Below are 25,676 nucleotides of genomic sequence, written 5' to 3' on the forward strand. Positions count from 1 at the left end.
TTCTCAGCTGTGGCCATTTTTCAAGTACTCATGCTTGCTCAACCACTCCTCGGCATTGGACAAAGGCTTTGGCATTGTTTGTCACTCCTCCCTACATTGGCCATTAATATTAAGAATTGTTTTTTAGTCATTGAGCTTCAACTATTAACTATGCAAACAAAATAGCATGCTATCATAAAATAGGGACAACCATATCTTCAATGCTTGGAGCTCATATATGCTTCTTGGGATGCCCGTGTACCTATGTTTTGTTGCTTTGAGATGCTATTGGACTGATTTGAGCACTCTTTTAGCTCAATTTTGTCATAGATATCACTCATGTCATAACAAGACTGAATGCTATTTGTTTGGGATATGTCATGCTTCCAAGATGCTCATTTGATGCTAGACACTTAGGGAATGTTTGGCCAATGTATTGAACGCTTTTGAAGTGATTTGAGTCTATATTTAGCTTAATTTTAATGTCTTTTTACTGCTCTTATAACCATCAATGAAAGCATATGCCTATTTCTTGTTGATGCTTCCCAATTACTTGGAATGATACATTGATATCTATGTTTGATGCCACATGCTTAGCCATGCTCCTGGAATGCTTTTGGGCTTTGATTGAGCTCACTTTTTTTCAGACTTGATTGTCATTTTATTGATGGACATATAATGGACAGGAAGCTTTTAACAAGGAGAGTCTATGCCAAATTCTCTTTCAATCTATTCGAACATTCTATCAGATGTATTTGTGCATGACATTGAAGCTCTATGCTTGGTTATGCTATTGAATGCATTTGAGCTTAGGACATTTGACATTGGTTGTTAGTTACTTCATTGAATACTTTAGAGGTCTATGACCTTATGAGCTTGAATTTTTTATTGGGTCTTATACTCTTGACCATGTAGTTGATGTATCTTGGAATACCTTCCACCTTTGTTCTTATTGGTCACATTGCTTGAGTCATCTTGGGACACATTTCGTACTACTATATGTGCAAATATACCCAAGAATGGACTGAAATTTTATGATGTAGGGGGTGCACTCCTAAACAGAGGAGATAAATAGGAAGAATGTGGATGCTTCTCGTACTTCTCATGCTTTGACTATTCAAGGTCGTCGTGATGGTAAGAGCAAGAATGACCGCCGTAGTAAAGTCTCACATAAGTCTAATTCTAAGTCCCATGGATAGTCTTACAATCAGCCCCATGGACGTAAGTCTTATCTAACATGCCATTATTGTGGGAAAGCAATACATATATGTATAGCTCTATGAATGCACAAAAGCATCAAACTTGTGGTACCATTCCCTAGGTGCTTGCTCAAGGTCATAAAGGCTCTTTCTTCTCAATCTGCACACTAGGTGTTCCCTACCCTTTTTCTCAGTGCCCTTAGGCTGCTGCATATAAATCTCCTCATGTAAGTCCCCATGTAAGAAATTTGTCTTAGCATCCATCTAATAAAGGTCCCAATCTAACTGAGCAACCAATGCTAGTACTAGAGGCATAGGGTAGTCATCTTAACTACACGAGAAAATTTTCCTTAAAGCCAATACCATGCTTCTGTTTAAAACCCTCAACAACCAAACTAGCCTTATAGGTAGGCATGGGGCGTCCAGGGATACCCTTCAACTTGTTAGATATGATCAATGCCCCACCCTCATTAGGTGCCACCAATGATCCATGGTGCTCAAAGTTGTAAGGCCCCCACTATGAGGAGAAGCCAAATGTGAGCCCGGACATTGGTTGAGTCCTGACTTGTATATTAGATGAGGTCTATGTGACCGAATGGCAAAAAGGTGACGACCATTGTGGGTCTAATATTTGGGTTAGACGGAGTGGTTAAGCTGGTAGCAACTCGAGGCGCATTGCATCGAGTTGCGGGGTAAGGGAGTTAAAAGGGGCCCCTATTTTGGGGTCTAGGGGCCGCGGAAGCGGCCCTTGGCTGGAGGGTCCTTGGGGGGACCAGTGGCCCCCCTGGCGGGGGTCCGGGGGTAGTGCCCTCGGCCCGATGGTAAAGGGAATATTCCCTAGAATATTCCCTGGCCGACTAGTGGAGGCTCATATGGTAGGTCGATCAGGCCGACCTAACAGCCTTCGCGGGCTATAAAAGCTAAACCCCTTCACAGCCATCGATCATTCATCTTTCACCCAGTCAGAGTTGTTGTTCCAGCTAGCCTTAAGCTCTTCACCTATCTTTTGTCTAGATCGCCATCTAAGCTTCACACAGTGGAAGCGCACGAGTGGACAGAGCCATCTTTGTATCACTTGTTTGGAGCTAAAGAATTTATTGATTCTCCTCTTATCTGTTGTGTACTCTCTATCTCTTTCTCAGATTCTGTTCGCTACGCCATGTAATTTTTACACAACTTGTACACCCACTTGCATGGAAATGCTCGCTTTTTGCCAGAGGCAAAGGAACTAACTCCCATATATGATTTTTTGTAAAGAGTCAAACTAGGACTACATGGCTCTCTCCCAAGAGTGACTATCATCATGGCTCATGGCCTCATCATAAGTGAGAGGCTCACCTGCATCTCTCGTTGTCACATAATCAATGGAGGGCTCAAACCACTCAAAAGGATGTCTAGGCTCTAGCAAAGCAACTCAAGGCAAGCTGAGGAGCCGGCACATTCTATCTAACATCACGGTCATGGGCCACTGGAGTATCAGCTACTACTAAAGGATAGCTAGTTGTATGGGAGCAAGAGGCTCCTCCTGAAATATAAGCCTACATATCTCAACTATCCGCTCGGGCTACTTATGCATATTTTCCTCATCATGGAAAAACTACATCATGGCTGCAGATGACTTTTCGAGCATGTGGACCACATAGGTGATAGCACATCTCACTTGCATCCATATAACCAAGAAAGATGCATTTCATGGACTTAGGATCCAACTTTGTGCACTTGTTCTTGGGTACATGACAGAAAGCCTCACAACCAAAGATACCTAAATGAGAATACAATGGAGGTTTTCTAGACCACGCCTTCTCTACAACCTAAAAGTTTCTAGTACTACAAGGAGATAAATTGATCAAGTGTACGGGGGTGTACAGGGCAGTCAACTTATGCTTAATACCCCTCTCATTGCAAAATTTCTCATAGGCTTTAGAGACATACTCACCACCATTATCTAACTATAAGCATTTCAACCTATATCCAAACTAGTTCTCAAGCAATGCAAGTCAATGATGAAAGGTAGCCGAAACATCAAATTTCAGCTTTATGGGATATATACCCAAACCTTATGTGAGTAATCATCAATAAATGTGACAAAGTTCTTTGCACCTCCTAATGAAAACTGACAAGGCATTGGTCTACATATATTAGAATGACCAAGAGCTAAAGGCTCACTCATGCACAGAGTGCGAAACTTCTTATGCCTACTATGTGACTGTCTGCCATACAAACAATGATTACATGACTCAAAACACTTATAGTCAAGGGGTAAAAGATACTACAAACAAGTAAGCATTTTCATTCCCTGTAAGGACATGTGCCCAAGGTGATGATGCCAAAGAGATACATGTGGAACTACAGCCATAAACAAAATATGATCTACGGATCTAGATACAACCAAGGGATATAAAGGGCTAGACTTGGCACCATGTGCTAAAACAAGGTTCCCATGAGTGATCTTCCAAGAAGAATTCCCAAAGGAAACAAAGTAGCCCTCATTATCCAATGTGCCAATAGAGATAAGACTATTCATGAGAGCCAATATATGTCGAACATTATGCAAAGTAAACATATTGCCTAAACCAAACTACAGCTAGATATTGCAGATACCAACTATTTGTAATGCCAAATCATTCCCCAAACGAATAGATCCAGTCATATTGCGATAGGAGTGAAACCACTCTCTATAAGGGGTCACATGAAAGAAAGCCCCTAAATCCATCAATCAACATTGAGTAAAACCAAGTGAGGCATTAGTTAGCTATGACTCATCCAAAGAAGAACCTATAAGTATGAATTCGTGTTTATACACAAAAGAAGGCTCATGATGGCAGCATTTTGATTTTGGCACTCCATGTGGATGACATGTTGATTCTAAGAGAGTTCTTTATGAGTTGGATGCTCTAAAAAGTCAGCTCAAGAAAAGCTTTGAGATAAAAGGCATAGGACAAGCCTCACATATTCTTGGGATGCGCACTATGTTTGACCGCTCTCAAGGGCTCCTTTACTTGTCACTGAAGAAGTATATCCAAAAGATCCTTGAGTAGTTTCGTATGCAAGATGTTAATCCTATTGGTTGTCCTTTTCCTTCTCATGTGAAGGTGAGCCAAGCTGATTGTCCACAGTCTAATGAGTGAAAGGTCGAGATTGGCCAAGATTCATTATGCATCCACAGTATGGGCAATTCGATGTATGCGATGATAGCGACTCGTGGAGTACATTGACTCTGATTATGCAGAATATGCATATAGTAGGAAATCCACCTCTCCCTATGTATTTACCTTTGATAGGGGTGTTATTTCTTGGATTTCTAGGGTGTAGAAATGCACGGCCCTCTCTACTACAAAGGTTAAGTATATTGCAGCCCCACACTAAGGCTTGCAAGGAACCTCTCTCGTTAGAGGCCATCTGTTGTTGGTGGTGGGAGACCTTGTTGTGATTGACATAGTCCCCACATTGCATTCAAATTCTATGAGTGCTATCGAGCTAGCCAAGAATCCGGTCTTCCATGAGTGCTATCCAGTTAGCCAAGAATGCAATCTTCCATGCGAAGACAAAGCACATTGAGGTGCGGTATCACTTTATCAAAGAGATCATTGAGGACAAATCTATTGACCTTGTCAAGATCTCAACTGACCAAAATCTTACATATCTACTCATGAAAAGTCTCTCAATAGAGTATTTTGGCTTCCCTAGGAAGTTTATGGGTTTTGAATGAGATGACCTTTATTCCTCATCATGTTGTACTCTATATGCACATTGTACTTTGTCACTTTTTTTTTGTTCCCTCTTCACTCAAGGCACATTCGCCTTTAAGTGGAAGGCTATTGGGGTAAAAGGCGCATGTTCTTAGTTGCCCGTGTATTACTACACTAACAGTACCTGCACCTGTGCACTGCAGAGGGTTGGCATCCATCACTGTCACTTCATTCTTTATTCTTTCAGTGACATTTGAATAAAGGGAAGGCCAATCACACATTGTGATGGTTAGAGTTCCCACATCTTGAGTCTCTCTCTCTTGCTTTATTGCTCCATCCACCCCATAGCTCACACCTCTCTTGCTTATGCTTGCTTCTGCTTCAACTTGGGCTTCTCCCTTCATCCACAATACTCTTGATCTTCAAGACATAATCATCAATGGACAGGTTTCCTCTTTCCACTTGGTTTAACTCTCACTTGAGCTGCAACTTTCTAGGATTTGTATCTACTTCAAACAACCTTGCCATATTTGTCCATACGATGGCAAGGGTATCATATTATTACAACTAGTCCATCATACTATCTGTGACACTAATAAACAATCAATACATGACCTTACTCTGTGTCTTCCCTCAATCTTTTCTAGCTTTTACCTATTTTGCAATAGCATTTCGAGTAGGAACTTTGGGTGCTTCTATTATATCTCCTTCAATGTAATTCCAAACACATTTTTACTTCAAAATATTTGCCATCCTAAACTTCATGTAGCATAATTGTTCTTATCAAGATTTTGGCTAATAATCTAATTAAAGTTATCAAACATTTTGACAAAATAAACAACCTTGCAAAAAACTGCAATCTATAAGCAAGTTGATACCAAGTGCACTCCCATGTGTATCATACCAGACTTTTATGCATATTATGTATCTGCCTACCATATAAACAATAATCATAAGACACAAAACACTTACAGTCAAGGGACAAAAGATATTGTAAACAGGTAAACATTTTCATTTTTTTGAAGGACATGTGCCCAAGGCAACGATACCAAAGAGATATATGTGGAACTACATCCACTATCAAAACATGGTCAACTGACCCAGATACAAGCAAGGGGTAGAGAGTATTGGACTTCGCACTAAACGCAATGAAAAGATTTCTATATGTGATCTTCCATGAGGAATCACCAAAGGAGACAATATAACATGCATCATCCAAAGTGCCAACAGAGATAAGGCTTTTCATAAGAGCCAATACATGACATGTATCATGAAGAGTGAACATGCTACCTGAACCAAGCTTCACATTACTAATACCAACAATCTCTAATGCCAAGTCATTACCCAAATGGATAGATCTAGTTACACTAGGATATAAGTGAAACCACACTCTATGAAGAGTCACGTGAAAAAAAGCCCCTAAATCTATTAACCAACAGTGAGTATATCTTGACAATGCATCAATCAGCTATGAAGTATAAAGAGAAGAAGCCACAAGTATGAAATCATCGTTAGGATTAGTTTGCATAACATTAATCTCTTCAATCTTAACGTTGGACTTGTGAGGGATAATCCTACAATCATTATTTTTGTCATGTACTTTATCCTTGCCCTTTTTCTTACGCTTATCCTCATGCATTTTATGGCACTATGGCCAAATATGTCCTACTTTTCCATAATAATGACAAGTCAATGAGGACTTACAACCATGAGACTTACTATGAGACTCTCCATGTGACTAAGAACAAGACTATTGAGAGTCTTTCTCACAGTGATCATTATTGCTCCTACCATTATTACCTCTAGTTTTCTATATTGGCTATTGAGTAAAAGTTGGATGGAATCAATTATTCATTGTGAGTATTATATAATGTATCGTATATTATTTGCAAAAGGTCATTGGAACATTATCCATGGAATTGAAGGAGGTCTTGATCACGTTCAATTATGTATTTTGTATATTGGCTATTGAGGACTAGTTGGATGGAATTAACTATCCATTGTGAGTGTTATATAATGTTATATATTAGTTGCAAAAAGTGCTATGAAACATTATCCATGGAGTTGAAGTAGGTCTTGATGGTGTTTTGAAGCTATAAGTGCAATAGAAATAGGTGTTGTTGAGGATATTGCAAGTTCTACTTTTAGTCCGCTTCCAATTAATAATAGAGCACCACAACTACGTCCTCTTGCGCAAATTTATTGAGATGGCAATGATACAAAAGGCTCATACCTTGATTTCATAGTCTATGTGATAAGGGCAAGCATGTTTCTTTTGAAGAGATATGCAATCTAAAACAATCTAAATATGACACTACTTGAAAAAATAATACTTGGTACTTATGGGACCTACCTCTTGGAAAAAAGGCCATTGGTACTAAGCAAATTTACACATTCAAGCATAAGTCATATGGTCATATCAATTAAGGCTAGACTTTCTGGCAAATTGTTATGCTTAGTAGCAAGGTATTCACTTTGATTAGACCTTTGCTCCCAATTGCCATATGATAACAATTTGTAGATCTACACATTAGCAACTCTTATTGTTGGAAGGTCCTCAGTTTGATATCAAAAGTATACTTTTGAATGGTGATTTACATGAGAATGTATATATTTTTCGGTCTTGTTGGTAAGTTATTTGAAAGGGACAAAAAAACTTTGGAAAAGGCATTATATGATCTAAAGCAAGCACCTCTAGCTTGGTATGAGAATAAATATGCATACTTGACTGCATGTGGTTTTTAGAATAGTCCAATTGAGAGCAGCTTATGCCAAATATGAGGACAATGTGCATCTAATAATTGTGGTTTATGTTGATGAGATGTTGCTCATTGCCTCTAACCTAACACATGTTGATGATTTTAAGGCTGACTTGATTTTCACTTCTGGTATGTCGAATTTAGATTTGTTATACCACTATTCAAGTATTAAATTAAATTGGTGTGATGGAGGTATTGATTTATGCCAAAGAAAGTATATTGAGATATTATGGTAAAGATTCTTTATTGTTATATTCTCACAAATGAGTGACTCTATGGATAGCTTAAGTATTAAGCATTGGTCGACAATGAAACTTTCGCTTCACGAGTGTCACTTCGAATCTTGGGCCATCTTATCCCAATGAGAGATCATGCTACAAGATTTACATGATTTTTTGTATTCTCACTATGCTAGTTGTTATGACACTTATGTATCCAAAAGTGGTTTTAATTAATACTTGTACATATCATGGTTGAGCAAGAAGCGACCCATTGTGGTCATTTTTAGCTATGAAGCTAAGTACATGGCAAGTTTCACCACTACAATTGAGTGTGTTGGGTTCACATGCCTTTTGGTTGATTTGGGTGTTGAAAGCCATATGCTACTACCATTATCATTAATAGTCAAAGCACATTGATAGTTGCACAAAACCTATGTTCCATGCACATACTAAGCACATTCAAGCTCATTATCATTATGTCAATGACAAACTTTTTGCACAAGAGATCTACTTTGTCTATATGTTAACAAAAGACAAGCTTGCAAAACCTTTCACAAGGACTTTGCCACATGAGAAGTTCAAAGATTTTTGTAAAGCTTTGGGCTCACCCCCCTTTGTAGATTGATTGTAGCCCACTAGACTCAACACTTCCCTATCTATGAATGCTAGCTAATGTTTAATGTATCACTCTAAGGGGGGATTTGTTATTATGTTTCAATAGTTTTCCTCTAGGTAAATTTTCACTTTTTAAGATTAAAATATAGATCCCTAGATAAATCAAGTAAAAGGTAGGATCGTTTTTTAAACCCCTAAATCATATGATCACCTTATACTAAAAATTTAATATAATAAGTTTTGACCACCTAAAATGACTATTTCTATAGAGAAAAATATATAAATGTCCATACGAAAGTATATAGCAACATGTAATAAGATATCTCTAAAGTTGAGGGTCTTCTCACTAAATAAAGATCAATTTTTGAAGATATTGCCAAGCTAGTTCAAGCTGCAATTTATATTATGAGCAAAATTTACATAGCTACAATTTATAGTATGACCCCTAAAGTATGCTTTACAAGGACGCCCAATGTGTTGCATTTTAAAGTATTTAGCCATATTGTATATATCTACGTGCCTGATGAGTTGAGAAAGAAACTTGACCCAAAGGTCAAAATTAATATCTTTATCAATTGAGCAAAAAGGATATTATTGCTATTTCCTTGTCATTGGTGAATTCAAAGTGAGTAGGGATACCAATTTTTACTACATGAGCAATTGGTGAATTCAAAGTGAGTAGGGATATTATTGCTATTTCCTTGTCATTGGTGAATTCAAAGTGAGTAGGGATACCAATTTTTACTACATGAGCAATTGGTATGCATATAGAGATGTATCAAGTGATGATAATAATCATAATAGCCATGTACAAATAGAAAAGAAAGAATCACACACTTAAGTGAACCAAAGATATCATTGCATAGTGTACCTCAGTCAACCCTTAGTATGGAAGAGTAAAAAGTAGTCCTACATCTTCAAGACGGTCTTCTGTTATAATTGAAAATATGAACAAACCAACTCCTATGATTAAAAAAAGAAGACATTTTTTAATAGTAATGATACATCTGCTAATCACTCACTCGTAATGGAATTCCTAATGGTTAAAAAAGTTTGGATGAGCTTGATAGCCCTCCTATCAAAACACCAACTATATAGAATTGGAGTTTCTAATGGTTAAAAAAGTTTGGATGAGCTTGATAGCCCTACTATCATATAGTAATGCAAAGGCTTCCATGAATAAGCTAGTGATACGCATGTTTAGTAAGGTTAAACACCTTATTAAGAGATTTGATTTTGAAGATTACACTACTCACCATGGTTATATGATTAAAGTTATCGAGGATGTAGAGCATAGATGTTGTGGTTATTGGTCACACACATTGGAATGCAACTATGGATGAGAGGGCTACGTTATAGAGACTAACAAAACAAGGGATTTAGTGTTATTATCGGAAGGCAAGAAAGCTATTAATAGACTTTTAAGTGGGTCTATAAAAATAAGGCAATGCATATGTTTGTGAACAAGGCTGACGACTTTTAGTAATGTCCAAACGTATGGTACCTAAATTCATAAGATTAAGAGTCATGCATCTATTATCTATTAGTAAGCATTATTGAAATATGTTCCCTTGGTAGTCTCTATACATTAGTATTCATAATGGAACCACATTTTGCACCGTGGAAAGTTATTTCTTTAAATATTCCTAATTCTTCCTACCAAAATATACAAAACCATTTCTATCACCTCTGCATTCCTGTGTGACACCAAGGGTTAGGTTCTTCCATTGCTTAAAGATAGCTTAAATCTCATCCATTATTGAAACATGTTCCCTTCGTCTCTTTACATTAGAATTCCTAATGGGAACTACATTTGGCACTATGACAAGTTATTTCCTAAAATATCCTAATTCTTCCTGCCAAAAGATACAAAATCATTTCTATCAACTCTCATGACTCATCCATGACTTGGTCTCAGATCCATTCTCTCTCTCAAAACTTCAAGGAACGACCATTCCATGAGTTGGCCTCATATCCATAATCTCTCTCGACTTCAAGAAAGCCTCACGCCACATACCCACATGAGCTAAAGATGGGGTTTAAACTGAGTCCTTGAAATAGTCACTTCTAGCTCCTCAAGGAGACTCTTGACAAGCTCTTTAAGGATACAAGCGCCCCCACCCAATATCAATTGGGTAACAATTGAAGAGAGGTGTCTACCTTAGAAACATTCATTCAATCAGACTTGGAGAGGCGCATTTACCATGGATTCTACCTTTAGAGGTGTTCGTTCAATATACATACGGTAGCTTTGTGTCACTAGCTTTTCAACCAAGCATAATAATCAATTAGGTAAATCACCAATTCCTCTCAGTTAAATTATGGCCATACTACTCATCGGTAAGGTAAAACTAACTACCCTATAGGTGGGTGGAGAATCCAACACTCAAGGCACTCCCTTAAAGCCCTACATTTGCTGGGTATAAGCCAGTATTCACAGGAGACCGACAGAAACTGTTGTGCCTTTATGTCTTAAGCTCAGGTCAAGCAAGGCTATGCTGTTGAAAAATCTCACCTAACTGACTATGTGCAATCTGCATATGTCGAACTTGCAGAAGCAAAGTAGATCGAGGAAATCCAATCTCAAAAGTAATTTTAGTAAGCCTGCTGAAAATGCAAAACATGGACATAGAGAAAGAGAGCATGTTCTGTAACGTGTGTAGCGATTTACTTCAATGAAGACCATACATCATGTTCTGAACAAAGGCGCATACAGGCGGGACTATCAGTTACTCGTATTGAAACACTTTTAAAAAACGATAACGTCAGGACCCGCCAATGGTGCGGCATGGCATCACGAGTGATCAGAAAACCTAGCTAGCAAAAACTAAGATCTTCCCCGGGGCTTGCCAAAATTCAAAAAGATTTGAGGCTGGAGAAGAGGAATCAACATCAATACAGTTACTTGGTAGTAATGAAGGAAAGGAAGGTGATTAAGAGTTGGTTGGATAAGGAAGAAGAAGTCAATGCCCGAACCACTAGCCTTGCGATGTGGTAAAAGCAGCCTTGCCTTGATAACCCGATTGTCTCTGTCTATCTGCCTGTCTACATGTGGTAGGAAAAGGGGGGGAAACGGTTAGTTCTGGTGTAACATGTAAGCCCCATCATCATCATTATCTGACCTGCTTTACATGACAGTGATGATGTTGATTTGGTGACGATATATGTACACTGCCTTCTTCGTGCAGTTACTCAAAAATCCTGTTTTACCACTTCGCAAGGACTAATTCAGCTGTGGTGCGTTCTTGACTTCCTCTCCTCCCCTCCTCGTAATAAGCCTGCATGATCTTCTTGATCTGAGGGGAAGATAGATAAGAACTAGTCTAGGTGGAGAGATGATTGATGAGGAGGGTCAGACTGTGATACGAGCAGCTGTAGATTGTAGAGATCACTAAAGGCGCTTACAGCTGAGGGAGGAATCAACACCCTGGCTCATCATGTGCTGCTTTAAGAGTGTTGATTTCCCTCAAGGTAGGCAGTCAAAAAAGGACGGTTGGGGGTGAGATGAGGAGAAGCAAGTGTGCTGTGCAATGTTGCAGCTGCTGCTGCAGAGGTATGTGATTGTATGGTACAGACCGAAGGAACCGTGTTCTTTGGTTCTGATGAAGCGGTGAGCGAGGCAATCTCTCTCCCTCTCTCTCTCGCTGTCTGTGACTGTTCAGGAAGAGAGCGGATTAAGCTGGTTGGCATTGTCGGAGAAGGAGCTTCTGATATTCTTGACAGTGTTGCAGACCAAGGTGTTGACAGTGTTGACTGACTCCAAACTGAGCCTGGACTTGGGCAGGCCGTTGACCAGTATCTGGAAGGCCACGCTGACCAGAGAAGAGCCGCCTTTGACGGGGGAGTCCACATGGTCTGCAGAGCCGGCACCACGTGGGCCGATCGAAGAAGGATCAGGCCCATCCGGCAGGATGAAGAAGCCCGAGGGCAGAAGCGGCACGGATGTGTCACCACCAGCGGGCCCGCCACCACTCATAACAGCGTCCATGTGAGCCACGTCGACAGGCGCGTAGACCAGACTGCAGCCCGAGGAATCGCAGCAGCACTCCTGCAGTATCAGCATGTTGCCGCCACCTTTGATAGGCTGCATCATCAATTTATCATCGCATGCAAACACGCACGTCAAAACGACAATATTCCACAGATCTTTGGCTAAAAACAAATTAGGTGTAAGTAAGAAATAGTGCTTATCGTGATCTGCTGATCTAGTTACAGAAAGATCCCATTACCCTCAACAATGATACAGTGTTCCCTGGCTCCTGCCCTTTAGCCACATTGACGAGCTCGTCCATGGGGCCGTTGATGGAAAACACGTCCCACTGATCCAACCAAGAAACATTGCACACGTTAATATTTCTCTGAGCTCTCGACACGGCCTCCGATGTCCACACGGGTATAGCAATTAACTTATTATCCAGGCAGGAATAGCAATCAACTTATCAGAAAACTTCATTTGGTCTTTGCCCGTGATTAGTTGTGCACGACTTCATAGGATCATATTATGATAAGCCTCGACACACAAGCTCATGATGCGGACACAATATCCTTGGGATATTAGGATTCACATTATCTTGGCACGGGAGCCCATAATGTTTCGATACTACGTGGGAATAAGGAACGGACTGTTGGTATAACCATAGACCTTGACAATGAAACCAGTAGATCACAGGCATGGTCTTGATCAGTATCACGAGCTCCTGCAAAGGGGCCCACCCCACACCTAGAGTATTAAAATTGTAGAGATGATGGGAGCACAGGCATGTCCTGTCTGCAATCACTGTGCCACACCTTAACATTGCAGGGTGTGAGAGCTCATGCTAGGTCCGGAGTTCTGAGTGAGGTGGTGATTCGAACGCATGCGAAACAGCTTCGTGTGTATTTATGCAACCTCATGCAGCTTAACATTGTAATACTGACCTGTTTACGGGAGTTGGAGAGGAAGTCCAGCACGCGCTGAGGGGGGGCCGGTAGCCAGATGGAGGTGGAAGCACTGAGAACCAGGCCACCCCCACAAGAGGAAGAAGAAAGGTCGACGTAGCCATCGGAAGGAAGGGTGTCGCGCGTCTTTACACGGACCTCTTCCTCGCCATCGCCTCGCGTGGATAGTGTCGTCCACGGCCCACTAGACGCCCTCAGGCTGCTGCACAGCTGTGCGGTCATGCGCTGCGCCAGCTTCAATAGCCCGCTTCTCGCATCCTCTCCCAGAAGGATACCCCCTGGTGACAATATTGTTTCCTCAGCTAGTGTTGAATACAGAAAACGCCTTCATCCGTCACAACATCCTCGATCCACTTATAAACCTATTACCTGAATCAATTCTTCAATTAGTAGGACCAATATGTATGAGCTGTTCACTCACCTCCAACCCGCGTACTGATCGGATCCGCAGCCATCAGTATTGTTTGCCGCTCGCACTGCCTCCTCAATGTTGCCAGCCATCGCTGAGCTCCAAATGCCATCCCGCTCACCATCAAAGAACGATACAAATGATGAAGCACGACATCGTCGAACTCCGAGTGTTCCACCCAGCTAACCTGATAGGACAGTTCTAGTGAATCAGTACACGATATAGATGTGCGCATATACAGCTGAGCGATTGGATTTCTGCATCATCCAGATGTTATAATGTAATAAGTTCACCTTGGAGTATCCGTTAGGCATTTGTTGAATCAAGCACCCTGATGGACGCCTGCGGTACTTATTCGCGGCAGACGGTGAATCGCCGCGAAGATTATCCACCGACACGTCCACTATGGCCCAAGTGGTATCGCCGAACATCTTGCAGTAGCGAAGGAAGTAGAGCTCTCTTGTAGGCACCATGGGCGAAGGTAGCTGCAGCTCGGCATACATCTGAATCACAGGACTCATCTAATTGTATGAGTTACGCTAAAGACCAGAGATAAAGATTTATCATCCTAAAGCTCGCAAATAAGATTCAAGTTGAGATTATTTACTCACGAATCGACACCGCCACCCACATATCACAACAGGTTCTGGGGACTTTGAGGCATAATCATGATCAACGATTCCAACATTGTACTAGTCACGATTGCATTAGGGTTTCAAGTTCCGTTACAGTACCAGTTGTAATGCGCCGTTCCGAGCGAGCGGAGTACCCGCCGAGATGACTTCTCCCACGTCGGCCTTGGCGATTATGCATGGGAACAGCTCCATCCAACGGCTCTGATCATACAATAATACGACCGTTATCGCACTCCGTTATTCGTTACACAGACCGGATGATGAGAACCATAGATTACAGAGATATATTAGATTCGTCGTGTCGAATTAGACCATGATTATAAACGTGCATAACACATGTATGTACCACGTCAAAGAAGGATTCGACAAGCGAAATGCCATCCAGCATGACAAGACTGGTCTCTCGAGTGGCCTCCGACCTGTAACCTTCGGGTTTAGGGCCGATGCCGCGAGGGAACTTGTTCAAGTACTCGTTGAAGTCGAGAGTCTCTTTGCCTGTGTCGGGGTGTGGCACCCACAAGGGTTCGCTCGCATACACCATCTTGGTGAACTCCTCCATGGCAACCACGGCCAGCTCGGTGATCATGTTCTTCTCCACGGCAGTGAGAAAGTTGGGACGGGGGATAACATCGGCTGCCGCAGAGAGGCCTGCAACCATAGCCAAACCGTGATCGCGGCCGATGCCACCCTGAAAGATGCTGAGGCTGCTCACGGCACCAGTACTCAGATCGGAGGGAACAGCCATGGGAGGGGCGTAAGAAAGCGCAGACGGAATAACGTGCTTGGTATTGCCGTACAACCTCCCGCAGAGTACATAGAGGCGCTCGAGCTGATATCGATCGATAGAGAATTACATGTAGCGGAAATAGAACACTCGAACGAAAGAATACCGATAACTTAGTTAAACTCTCCAATAAAACATATAATAAATAAACGACAGTATCGAATCATTCGGAGAAGAATGCACGCAACAATACTGCACGGCACGTGATACAGCATTGAGAAGTGCGCGCTTGCGTAATTCAATATTGCGTAGTACATATGCATGTGCAGGTGATAACAGTAAATCCTGAGAGCGACGTCTCGCATGCATGGATCATCGTTCAAACGTTACTCACCTCTTCCCTCATGCGCGCATTCTCGATTCGGATTTGCTGCTCTTCCAGCGACATGTCGATAGTGGTCGGGCCTCCGCATGTGGGACAGGACGCGTTGCGCATGGCCTCTCGAATGGTGAAATTCTCTGCCCTGAGACGCTCGTTCTCCTGGCGCAGGATATTATTCTCGTGCCTCTCCTGCTGTGCCTGCACGAAAAAAGCCGGCGAAACACTTCACCATGTCAGTGCTGCTGCTGCTGCTGCCGCAACTGCAGCTGGCAGCTCCCCCTTTTCTTCTATAGAGGACCAAAAGGTGACCTTCTCATTGCAGGAACCTCGAACGCAGAGCCTTAATTGGACTTTCCCCCCAAAAATCATACCTTCATCTGCGTGCGCCGATTCTGAAACCAGAATTTCACTTGTCGCGTGGCCAGATTCAGCCTCTTGCTCAGCTCCTGCCTCTGCTTCTCATCGGGATGCGGGCACTCTTTGAAAAACCTGTAAATTGACGGTAACATTTTTCCCAATCTTAGGAAAGGCGGAACAGGAAAAAAGAATGACGACTCCGGCTTTTCATTGCAATTATCAGTTACGAATCTGACCACTGGTCTCCAAATCGAGACAAACAACTAAAAAACATAAGTGCAAGGGATCGGTATGGAGCTCCACGTACGCTTCTAGCTCCTGAATGACGGCCGGGGCGTGCCTGTGGTATCGCTTCTTGTTGGGCCGAGCCTGCTCCGGGTCGTGCTCGTCGCCTGAACCGCCCTCTATATTGTCGCTGCCTGACCTGCTCTCGTAGCCTTCGTCTTTAGGCTGCTTCACAGCCAGCTCCGACTCCATAGCTCTGCCCACGCTCACCAGGTCCCGCGCCTCAGATGTCATCTCGAATCCATTGCCCGGCTGCAGGTGGTCCTGCGATCATACGATCCGCCATAAACCTACAATCAGCCATGATCTCGAGACCAGATGCGACCTCTGCATTGAGGCGCAAACAGTATTAGGGTTAGGAAGACGGTTTCGCTTACCAATCCGAGAGTCAGGCCCGGGATTGAGTAGATGCCCCTGGGCTGCTGCACTCGCGGTAGAAGGCCCGGAGGTATGACGCGCGGAGCAGACATGACTGTCCCGCACGACATATTGATATTACTCGACGAATGATCGAAGAAGGTCCCTGCTGACAATAAGCCTACGCTTGAGCCGCCTCCTCTGCTTGCTGCCACCGCCTCTGATGTGCTGTACCCAGCCCTGCTAGTGCTTGATGATCCCCCAAATGCGTTATTCGCAGCTTCCGGAATGCTAAATCCTCCTAACTTCATAACGAGCAGTAGATGAGGCGATCCCCGCCTTCTACTGGCTCATTCACTTGAGCCTATATACCTGGGGTTTGTTAACTCTCTCCGTCGCTTCCTGTGATGGGGAGGTCGGTATATTATCCCTGAAAGTTCTCTCTTCTGCAGCTAGGTTACTGTTAGAAATGCCGGAACAAAGGACACAATGAGTTGTTGCAGAACGACAGAAAGAGAACGAGGAAAAGAGAGAGAGAAAGAGAATGGGGGAAAAGCAGAGGTTAGAAGGGCAGTTACCACAGCTAGTTTCCTTCGAACTCAAGAAGGCCAGGAGTCTAGTCAAGACGGCGACATATTGATGTGAGAGGAGGAAGAAGGGGGGGATAATAGATGCATGAGTAGTAGCGCACCACCTAATAAATGAGCACAAGGAGCGAAAGCCACAGATCACAAATGACAGACGGAGAGAGAGAGAGAGAGAGAGACGTAGACTCCTCACAGCACACTGGAGTCTGGCACAGTCTAGACATTCAAGCGAATGCCATATTATTATCGGGTTATTGGGCAATTATTTAATCTTTATTTTCTCCTAAAGCCTGGAGGTTTAAATGGGCAATTGGAAGGGAGAGAGAGCCTGCGTCCCTCTATCAACGTTCTGTATTAAAGAACATCCATCCACGAGTTGCTTTTTCTCTGAGAGAGATTAATATCACAATTAGTGAGGCTCTGGGCCACTACTGTTATTATTATATGATAGGTGTGACGACGTCGCGGTGGGCTGCTGGCAGATTTTTTTTTTTTTAACGAATCGTCCACAGACACAGAGAGAGAGAGAGAAGGGATTCGTGTCCCTTTACCCTACCGATAGGCTAGGGTGAATATTGTGATGTGAGGGCTGGGGGGGAGAGGGAATGGCAGTAATTAAAGTGGGATGAAAATTGATTAGGGTGTAGGGGGATCTAATGAAAGCAAAGGGGCAAATTAACACACCCGGGAAAGAAGGGATTAAAAACTTTAATTATTGGAATTTCCTATTTAATGGAAGTGGGAGGGGAAACCTGGGATACCCCCATATTGATGATGCGTTGCGAGGCAGCAAATAAAACCGATACCCCAGAGAACCCCGCCCCTCGGATACCAGATTCTCTCAGGATCTCCAACCCCTGCTTTCCCTTCTTTTTCTCCCCCCCGCCCCCCCCCCCCCTCCGCTTCAAAACTTCGCCACCTTTTCTCTCTCCTCCCGCGTCGCCCCCTCCCCTCGCTATTAGAGACTCGAGAGCCGAGAGGGGAGAAAAACAGAGATATTTCTATTATTCTCTCTCCACCCAGATAATAATCGGGTTTCCTTTTTTCCCCTCGCTGTTTTTATGTGTGTTTTTGGCCCCATTGCTCAATAATTCCTTCACAGGTGAGAGGGTCTTAATGATCTGCCCGGTCAGCTCCATATTGAATCTAAATACGCTGCTCTGGCCCCGTAACTCCTCTCATTAACTCGCCTTCGGGCTTCTTGTCTTGTCTCTCGCTCTGCATTTAAGGGATTCAATCAAGCTAAGATCTTGAGTTTTAATGGCGTGAGGGGAAGAAATTCCACCCCACCTCTGCGCTCTCTCGTTTGGACAAGTTACAACCCCATCCATCCCTGCTCGCGTTTAAATTCTCTCATCAACCTCTCCATCACTTCTCGATTAGCGAAATTCCATGGCTACTATTTTTTTCACTTTCCCAAAAAGTTGCTGGGACGTCGCCGTTGCTCCAGTTCCCCAGCCGGCGTATTCTCAGGTCCATTAATTCGTAAACAACATTTGCTATTTAATCCTCTTCCCCTCTCTCAGCTCCTCTCTTCAAATTCCCGGCTTGATTTAATTTGAATCCGGATCTTCTTTCTGAATCCTCCATACATTATTATTCTCTTCCACCTTTCATGCCCCTCGTGATTCTGCCCTCTCTCATCCATTTCTGCACCATAATCCCTCGATTCCTTGGGCATCATCCTACGGTTGCCTGCCGCGCTCTCTAGTTTTTGATTTACCAATCATCTCGTATAATATCAGCCCCCCCTCCCCCACCCCAAGTCCCAACAATTCCAATCATCGGTTTCATATGTCGCTCTTTTCCCTTCACCAACTCCTTTACTTGAAGTTAAAAATGCCAAACCTAACTAATTATGGGTTCGTTATTGGTGACTCTGTCACAACCCTAACGGCCACCAAAGCTTGCGATAGGCTGGATTCCCACATGTCCATCTTGTTGAGATGAACATGTTCGGACAAACATGCATAATATGGATGGCGAAGCACAAATTGGGTTCATTATTGCACGTTCTTGAACATCACATTGAAGCTTGTTGCAAGGTGGACTCAAACATGTCCAAGTTGACGTTTGTAACCTAGATGAAAAAAGCATCAATCGGATATCCATCTGTTTAGTGAGGTGTCAAATGCTATGCCATACTAACCTAGCATGTCTATCTTACTATTTGATGTAAAAAGCCATATGTTGGGTGTTTATCATATGTTCACATGTTAACAGTAAGTCTATCGAAAGGTTACATCCGCAACATATCTATGCAACACACATGATCCTACTGACTTTTTCAAAAGGGGTATAGAGCTAATCACTAACCCTTGTACAAGATATAATATCCTATCTATCTCATTCCAGTGATACATCAAACAATGCATACAAAATCATATCCAACTCATCGTAATGGACATGGGTTACTAACTACTTTACATCTCACAAAACATAACATAGATTCTCAAGCACCCTAGGTTTTGGGACATCACGATTTCTTTTGCAACATGACCTTGTATCTTTTCCTTTCAAATCAATCCAATAACCCATGAGCACTAAGCCTTAGAGTTCACATCCTTTCTTATAATCAATTAGTAGAAGCTTTAAATATAAGATGTCAAATCACCAAATTGGGAGATTCCATATCTCATGGGCGCTTGATTTTTAACAACATTTAGAACGTGAAATCTCAAGTCACTTAGAGCATTGGAAAGCCTTTCAAATGCATGGCATTGCTAAACATATTTCTTACCTTTTTAGCAAAGACCATAGAAACACATTGCTAATCAATCGCAAGATAAAGGGCATTAAGGGTTTATGGGTCTAGCATTCTTAGATTATCTCTCATTTCATGGGAGCTATTGGATCATGGCAAAACATTTTCAAGTAAATGGTAATGTGTCATTCTAATTAGCTTGCTCGTAACTTCAACTCTATGTTGTCAAAGAACAATGATCAATATAAGTAAAACTGCAAAACACATATTCTTTAATCTATTTTTCTTGAAGAGCATGTGAGCATTGTATGACAAGTAATCACATAGCATGATGGCATGGCATTCAAAGCTTTAGCAATGTGGGTAGCAACCTCAAACTACCTTCAATGGGACAAGACACAAGCATTGAAGTATTCATGTTACATTTAAGTTCCACTCAACACTTGGTTTTGAATATATCCTTTTATTTACTTGAGAAAGGTCTCGACTCTTTTTAATCATTGTATGTACTTGCTCAGCAAACTTTTAGTGAGTTCAAGTTTCCCCTTAGTGTTACGTAATAGTTGTTGCCCTCTCGTTTGATGAACTACTTTCCAACTATGATAAGTGATGGTGTATAAGGATGCATTCACACATGTCAAGACTCAATTGATGAAACTATATGAAGTAGACATCTCTGCTTGAGATATAGATCTCTTCAAAGGGGTTCTTAAAGTCCAAATGTTCAAGTGATACACATATGTTGGCAAATTGAATAACTTCATCTAGCATGGGTGCGAAGCTAGTGATGAATAAAGAACAAATGCTTAGCAACACACCATGCTACGTACTCTCTTATTAGTAGATCTTTCTTAGATACACAATCGTGCCAATATCTTTAAAAAGTGGCACAGAACCAACCATCAAACCTTGTATGTGTCATAATCCTAATCTATATCTTGTTGCAGTTATAGATCAAGTCATATTACAACATCTACAAAAAACATATTCATCATGCCATAACATGAGCCATGAACTCCTTTTTGTTGAAAGTTTATCTCACAGATAATGGACAACGACATTTTCATGGTTCATGGTATTAGGACATTACATGATTTTCCTATATAGCAACATGTACCTTTTCCTTCTCAATCATCCTCACTAAAATAAATCATGATCTCCAAGTCTTAGAGTTAGCTATGTGTATCACAATAAAAGCAAAAGGTCTCAATATAATGTTGAATCGCTAGATTAGAAGAGTCATGTTTGATGGGGCTTGACATCATAACTTCAAATGCCACTTTGTCACTTGGATTGTTGCAAATCCTTTAAAATGAAAGACAAGACTTTAAAATTTTCCTCAATTTTCTAGAGAATATGTTAGGAATGCATTGGTAGTCAACCACAAGGTACACTCCATTGAAATTGTATGGTTCCACCACTAATGGATTGTCAATCATTTATCGTAAGAGCTACTAAATTTTGACTATTAAATTTCTCAAGTTCACTCAACAAGAAAAAGTTATTCTAAATGTGCTCATAACCTCAACTCTTTGTTTTTAACATATTTGTAAGCAATATTTGATATGCATCAAAGCATAAAATCTATGTTTGCTCTTTCTTTGTGATGTAATTGTCTTGAGCTTAAAGAGCATGTGAACACCATATGACATGTCATTGTCTAGCACGATGGAAATACATTTAAAGCTTTACCATTATGGGTGGTGATGGCAGTTATCATCATGTGCATCTCAAACTACCTTTAATGGGACCATACACAAGCATTTGAAAGACTTGTGTGGCAATTTTGGGCTCCATTTAACATTTTGGTCCTCGAATGTCTTGTTTTATTGCCTTGAAAATGTAGTAGTAGAGACAAGATCCTCCCTTTGTGCCATTGTAAGTGTATACTCAAAAAGCTATTAATAAGCTTATGTCAAATTTCCCCCCTACTATCACCTGATAATCGTTACTATCTCTTTGATGAATTACTTCACACCCAGGAGCTTGAGTGATGTGCTCAACTCCTTCTACATCAAGGTGTAAAAATGACAAATGTGTAATTCAAGTGTATCAATAGTCATGCACACATGACATCTAATGAAGGCTCTCATAATCGTAGTATGATAATCAACATCATTCTGCATCACTATTTAAGCGATCAACTATAGGGGGGAACTTCACATGGCTACAACATGTGAGAATCATCAAGAGCATTAATGAAGTGTGGTTAGAGATGATATATAGAAAAAACAATTAACACAAACTGGTGCAAAAAAATTTAAGTTGCAAATTTTGTTTTCAATGCGATGCCCTTTGGCAATTTAAGTTATCACACCCTAGGCCAACACCTTGGGTATCAAACCATCCCAATGAGATGAAAATATCTAAGAATGGCTAAGTTGAAGGGCAACAAGTTCCCATGCTTTCATAAGTTTCATAGTTTAATACTTTCAACAAATAAATGATAAGTGCTATTTCCAAAACTATAAATAGAGAATATCATGCATAAAAAGTGAATATAATTTCTTACTAGTTGTGTTGTGTAAATATGTTAGAATGCGCCTTGAAGATACGTTGCTTTATGAATGGAAGCCTTAGGTAGACCATCTTCAAACTAGTAACCATAAAGGTTACCATAGTATCACATGTTTTACAATGAGTGTATATTTTCAAGCATCCTACTTGAATGTTAATTTAATGAGTGGAAGCCTTATTTACACTATCTTCAAACTAAGAATCATAAAGTTTATCATGGTATTAGATATTTTACAAAGAATGTTTATTTTCAAGCGCATTGGTTGAACAATTCCAAAGATTGGATGCCAAGATGAGAAGAGTTTCAACCAACTTACTTGTTCAATTAATCCAACTTAATTAACAGATACGTATGTCAAGGCTACCATTATTGTCAACCATTAGTTGCGATATAAATTATATTTGCTATGGCACTCTATAATAATGATTTTGTAACCTAAATGGACAAAGTTTGAAACATTGAAAGAAGCATGTCCACATGACAAACTATTGTGTCAAATAGCACATGTTTCTTAGCATACCTTGTATGACCCACAATATTGCTCAAGGCTATTCAATTAAAGAAGACTTTTGAAAACTCTATGCAATAATGTAATACATGACATGTAAAGAACTCATGAAATTTATAATTTGTTCCATGTGAGAGGACCCTAAGGAAGGCTAGTATTTATGCAAAGGCAAGGTTGGGGGACATAAGATCCAAGGAGAAGTGGCTAAATGCTTGAAACTCCTCCCTTGAGAAAGACTCTTTAGAAGAAAAAGGCAATGCATTGGATTTCTCAACTACATAGAGTCAAAATTTTAATATATCATGTCAGCATTATAGGGACTCAATGTGTTCCACTAGATTACAACAAGAGGTTGTGAACAATTCTTAATGTGAAAAAGAAGCACCATCATATGATGAATTCTCCATATAACCATAGTCTCATATAGATTCAAGCCTTGGATCCATTCTATTCTAGAAGCCACATGTGAAACCCATTAGTGGCATTAATATACTATCCAATCACTTGAGATGCCCCTTAACATTAGTCTTCTAATTTGCCACAAAGGTGGTTGCAAGACACTTTAGTGGCTCGGGTCATGTTTTACTATATTTGAAATAACATGTGCATATGATACCAAAATTGGGTGGGAATTTACTACCATTGTAAGATAGCTGAGTAAAATATTTTGGAAAATTTTAAGTGGAAATTCATTTTCTACAAAAATTGGATTTTCAAAAGTGCGTGAAAATTAGCCAAAAAAGCATTTAGCAATGCTATTTGGAGGTCTTAAAAAAGTTGACAGCTTTTATCTAGTTCCAAATCTCTTTATGAGAATACAAACTATACATATGCATATATTTTTAATCAAAGTTTTAAACTGATAAATTTTTTTTTGAGATAGATTTGATCAGAAACACTTAAAGGTATCGATTTTCTATAAAAATGGTCTTAATGGTAGACATAAAAGTATATAGTTCCTAGCTTGTTTTGACCCTTTCTATTTTTTTCCAATAACTTTCTTGTAATGATCACATTTTCCTAAAATTGTTGCTTCCTAATCTTTCTTGTTTATGAGAAATTGAATTTTATAGCGGCTTCAAATTGCCACAAACATGCCTTTTCTACTACAAGACTAGTGTTTCCAAAACCTATATGTTCCACTTGATGTACTTCCATATGAGAGGGCCTAGGGAAGGGAATTGGTTATGCATTGATAAAGAGTGGGAACAATAGAAATCTAAGAATAAGTGGTTAAATCTTATAAATTGTCCCTCATAAAAGACCAATTGGTAGAGGAGGGAAGCATCAAATTCCAACAAAAAATGAAGTGTTCGCATCCAAGGCTCAATAGCTCTCAAATAGCATATCTGGGCATAAACCATGATGGCCAAGCATCAATACATCCAATAGAACACCCCAATATCAACAAAGAGCATTATGCATAAGCCGTCCCTGATAAAACATTGCTGCCCAAACAATGTACAACAGTAAATCCATGCATAAATCGAGCTATAGAAGCTCAAACCAAGTCCCAAATCATCTCAAAACATTGGGCAAACATCCCCAAAGTATCAGGGCATCAAATACCAAGCCTCAGAAGCATCACCTAAGCTAAGAGCATGGCATTTTCTTGTTGTAAATCAACTCACATCTACTGCAAAAAATATTGTAATAGGAATTTGGTAAATTTGACATCGCCATTGCGTCCACAGCATGCCAAAACCCCAAGTTAGACTCTTGTCTAGCCTAAATCGGGTTTTCTGGATGCCCTAGATATGAGAAAAAATGGGATTTTTTAGCCATATTTTGAAACATGCGCAAAAAAAACGTGAGCTTCCTATGGGGCTTGTTGGTTATGCTGAGGATGAGGGGGCAAATGGGGGCATACAAGGTGCCTAATGAAGCCAAGGAACACCTGAAAAGAGCCTATGAGGGCCGAGGAGAGGCGAGATATGAAATCTTACCTCGGGGGGAAGAAGCTATGGCTGGCATTGAAGCTCCAAGCTCTAGGTCTTCAATCCCGGCTGAAGTAATGCCGGGACAAGCTCTATGATCAAGCTCTAATCCAAAGCTCTTATACCAGTTGAAAGGTGAGAAGGATCAAAGCTTGCTTGGAAGCGAGCTATGGCAGAGAGCAAAAGCAAGAAGAGAAAGAGACACAAATGGGAACTGCAACAGTCACAATGTGTGACCGGGCCTTCCTTTATTCAAACTATCACTAAAAGAATAAAGAATAAAGTGATGGTGATGGGCGCTCGCCACCTGCAATGTGTAGTGGCGGGTATTGTCAATGTGGTAATAAACGGGTGGCTAGGCAGAGGCGCCTTTACCCCCAATAGGATGATTAGTGTTTAACAACACTGTATGAGTATCAAGAAGATACTATCTTGGAGCTCAATGTTGGGCATTGATGCTTAATCTTCTTCTTGAAACTTTTTTTTTTCCTTGTTGGCTTGGAGAGGAAATCTTACTGGAATCTAAGTTTGAGTGGTAGAGGCTACAGTGAGGAGAAATAGTGAGAAAGAGCCAAGGTTTCCAAGCTTTTTCAAGTTTCTGGCTATGGCTTTCTTAGGGTTTCAGGCAGCCGACTGTTCTTTCGATTGGTACAGCTTGTAGCATGGATCATTTGGTGAAATATTTGATGGATAGATGGCCCATATAGTAAGCTTCAGTTGCCCTATGCTTGCAGGATGAATCACAACCTCCACACGTCATACAGATAGTACGACCATCACAGGGCATAGTAGAGACAACGATGAATTTTCATAATGCCGGCTGCTAGAGCACACAATCTCGACCTTTGAGGTGATGTAGTGATGTGCCCTAAG

General features: G+C 41.0%; 1 protein-coding gene across 2 annotated transcripts; it reads right to left on the reverse strand.

Moving 5' to 3' along the window:
* Positions 1 to 11,109: 11,109 nt before the first annotated feature.
* Positions 11,110 to 17,277, reverse strand: LOC148018951 (homeobox-leucine zipper protein PROTODERMAL FACTOR 2-like). Of its 2 annotated transcripts, XM_087701450.1 has the most exons (12): positions 17,128 to 17,277; positions 16,570 to 17,009; positions 16,215 to 16,456; positions 15,922 to 16,039; positions 15,563 to 15,748; positions 14,791 to 15,273; positions 14,544 to 14,645; positions 14,103 to 14,312; positions 13,822 to 13,996; positions 13,380 to 13,678; positions 12,692 to 12,781; positions 11,110 to 12,546 (listed from the first exon to the last, which is right to left on the reverse strand). In XM_087701450.1, the coding sequence occupies exons 2-12, from the start codon at positions 16,858 to 16,860 to the stop codon at positions 12,121 to 12,123; spliced, it is 2,622 nt and encodes an 873-aa protein (XP_087557576.1). In that variant the 5' UTR covers positions 16,861 to 17,009; positions 17,128 to 17,277; the 3' UTR covers positions 11,110 to 12,120. The 2 variants fall into 2 exon arrangements, with proteins under 2 accessions (XP_087557576.1, XP_087557575.1); XM_087701449.1 differs by having other exon boundaries at positions 16,570 to 17,277.
* Between the last annotated feature and the right edge of the window lie 8,399 nt (positions 17,278 to 25,676).

Source organism: Lygodium microphyllum, chromosome 20, assembly GCF_053477565.2.
Source record: "Lygodium microphyllum isolate KBCC chromosome 20, Lygodium_microphyllum_v1.1.10, whole genome shotgun sequence".
NCBI classification, from domain to species: domain Eukaryota; kingdom Viridiplantae; phylum Streptophyta; class Polypodiopsida; order Schizaeales; family Lygodiaceae; genus Lygodium; species Lygodium microphyllum.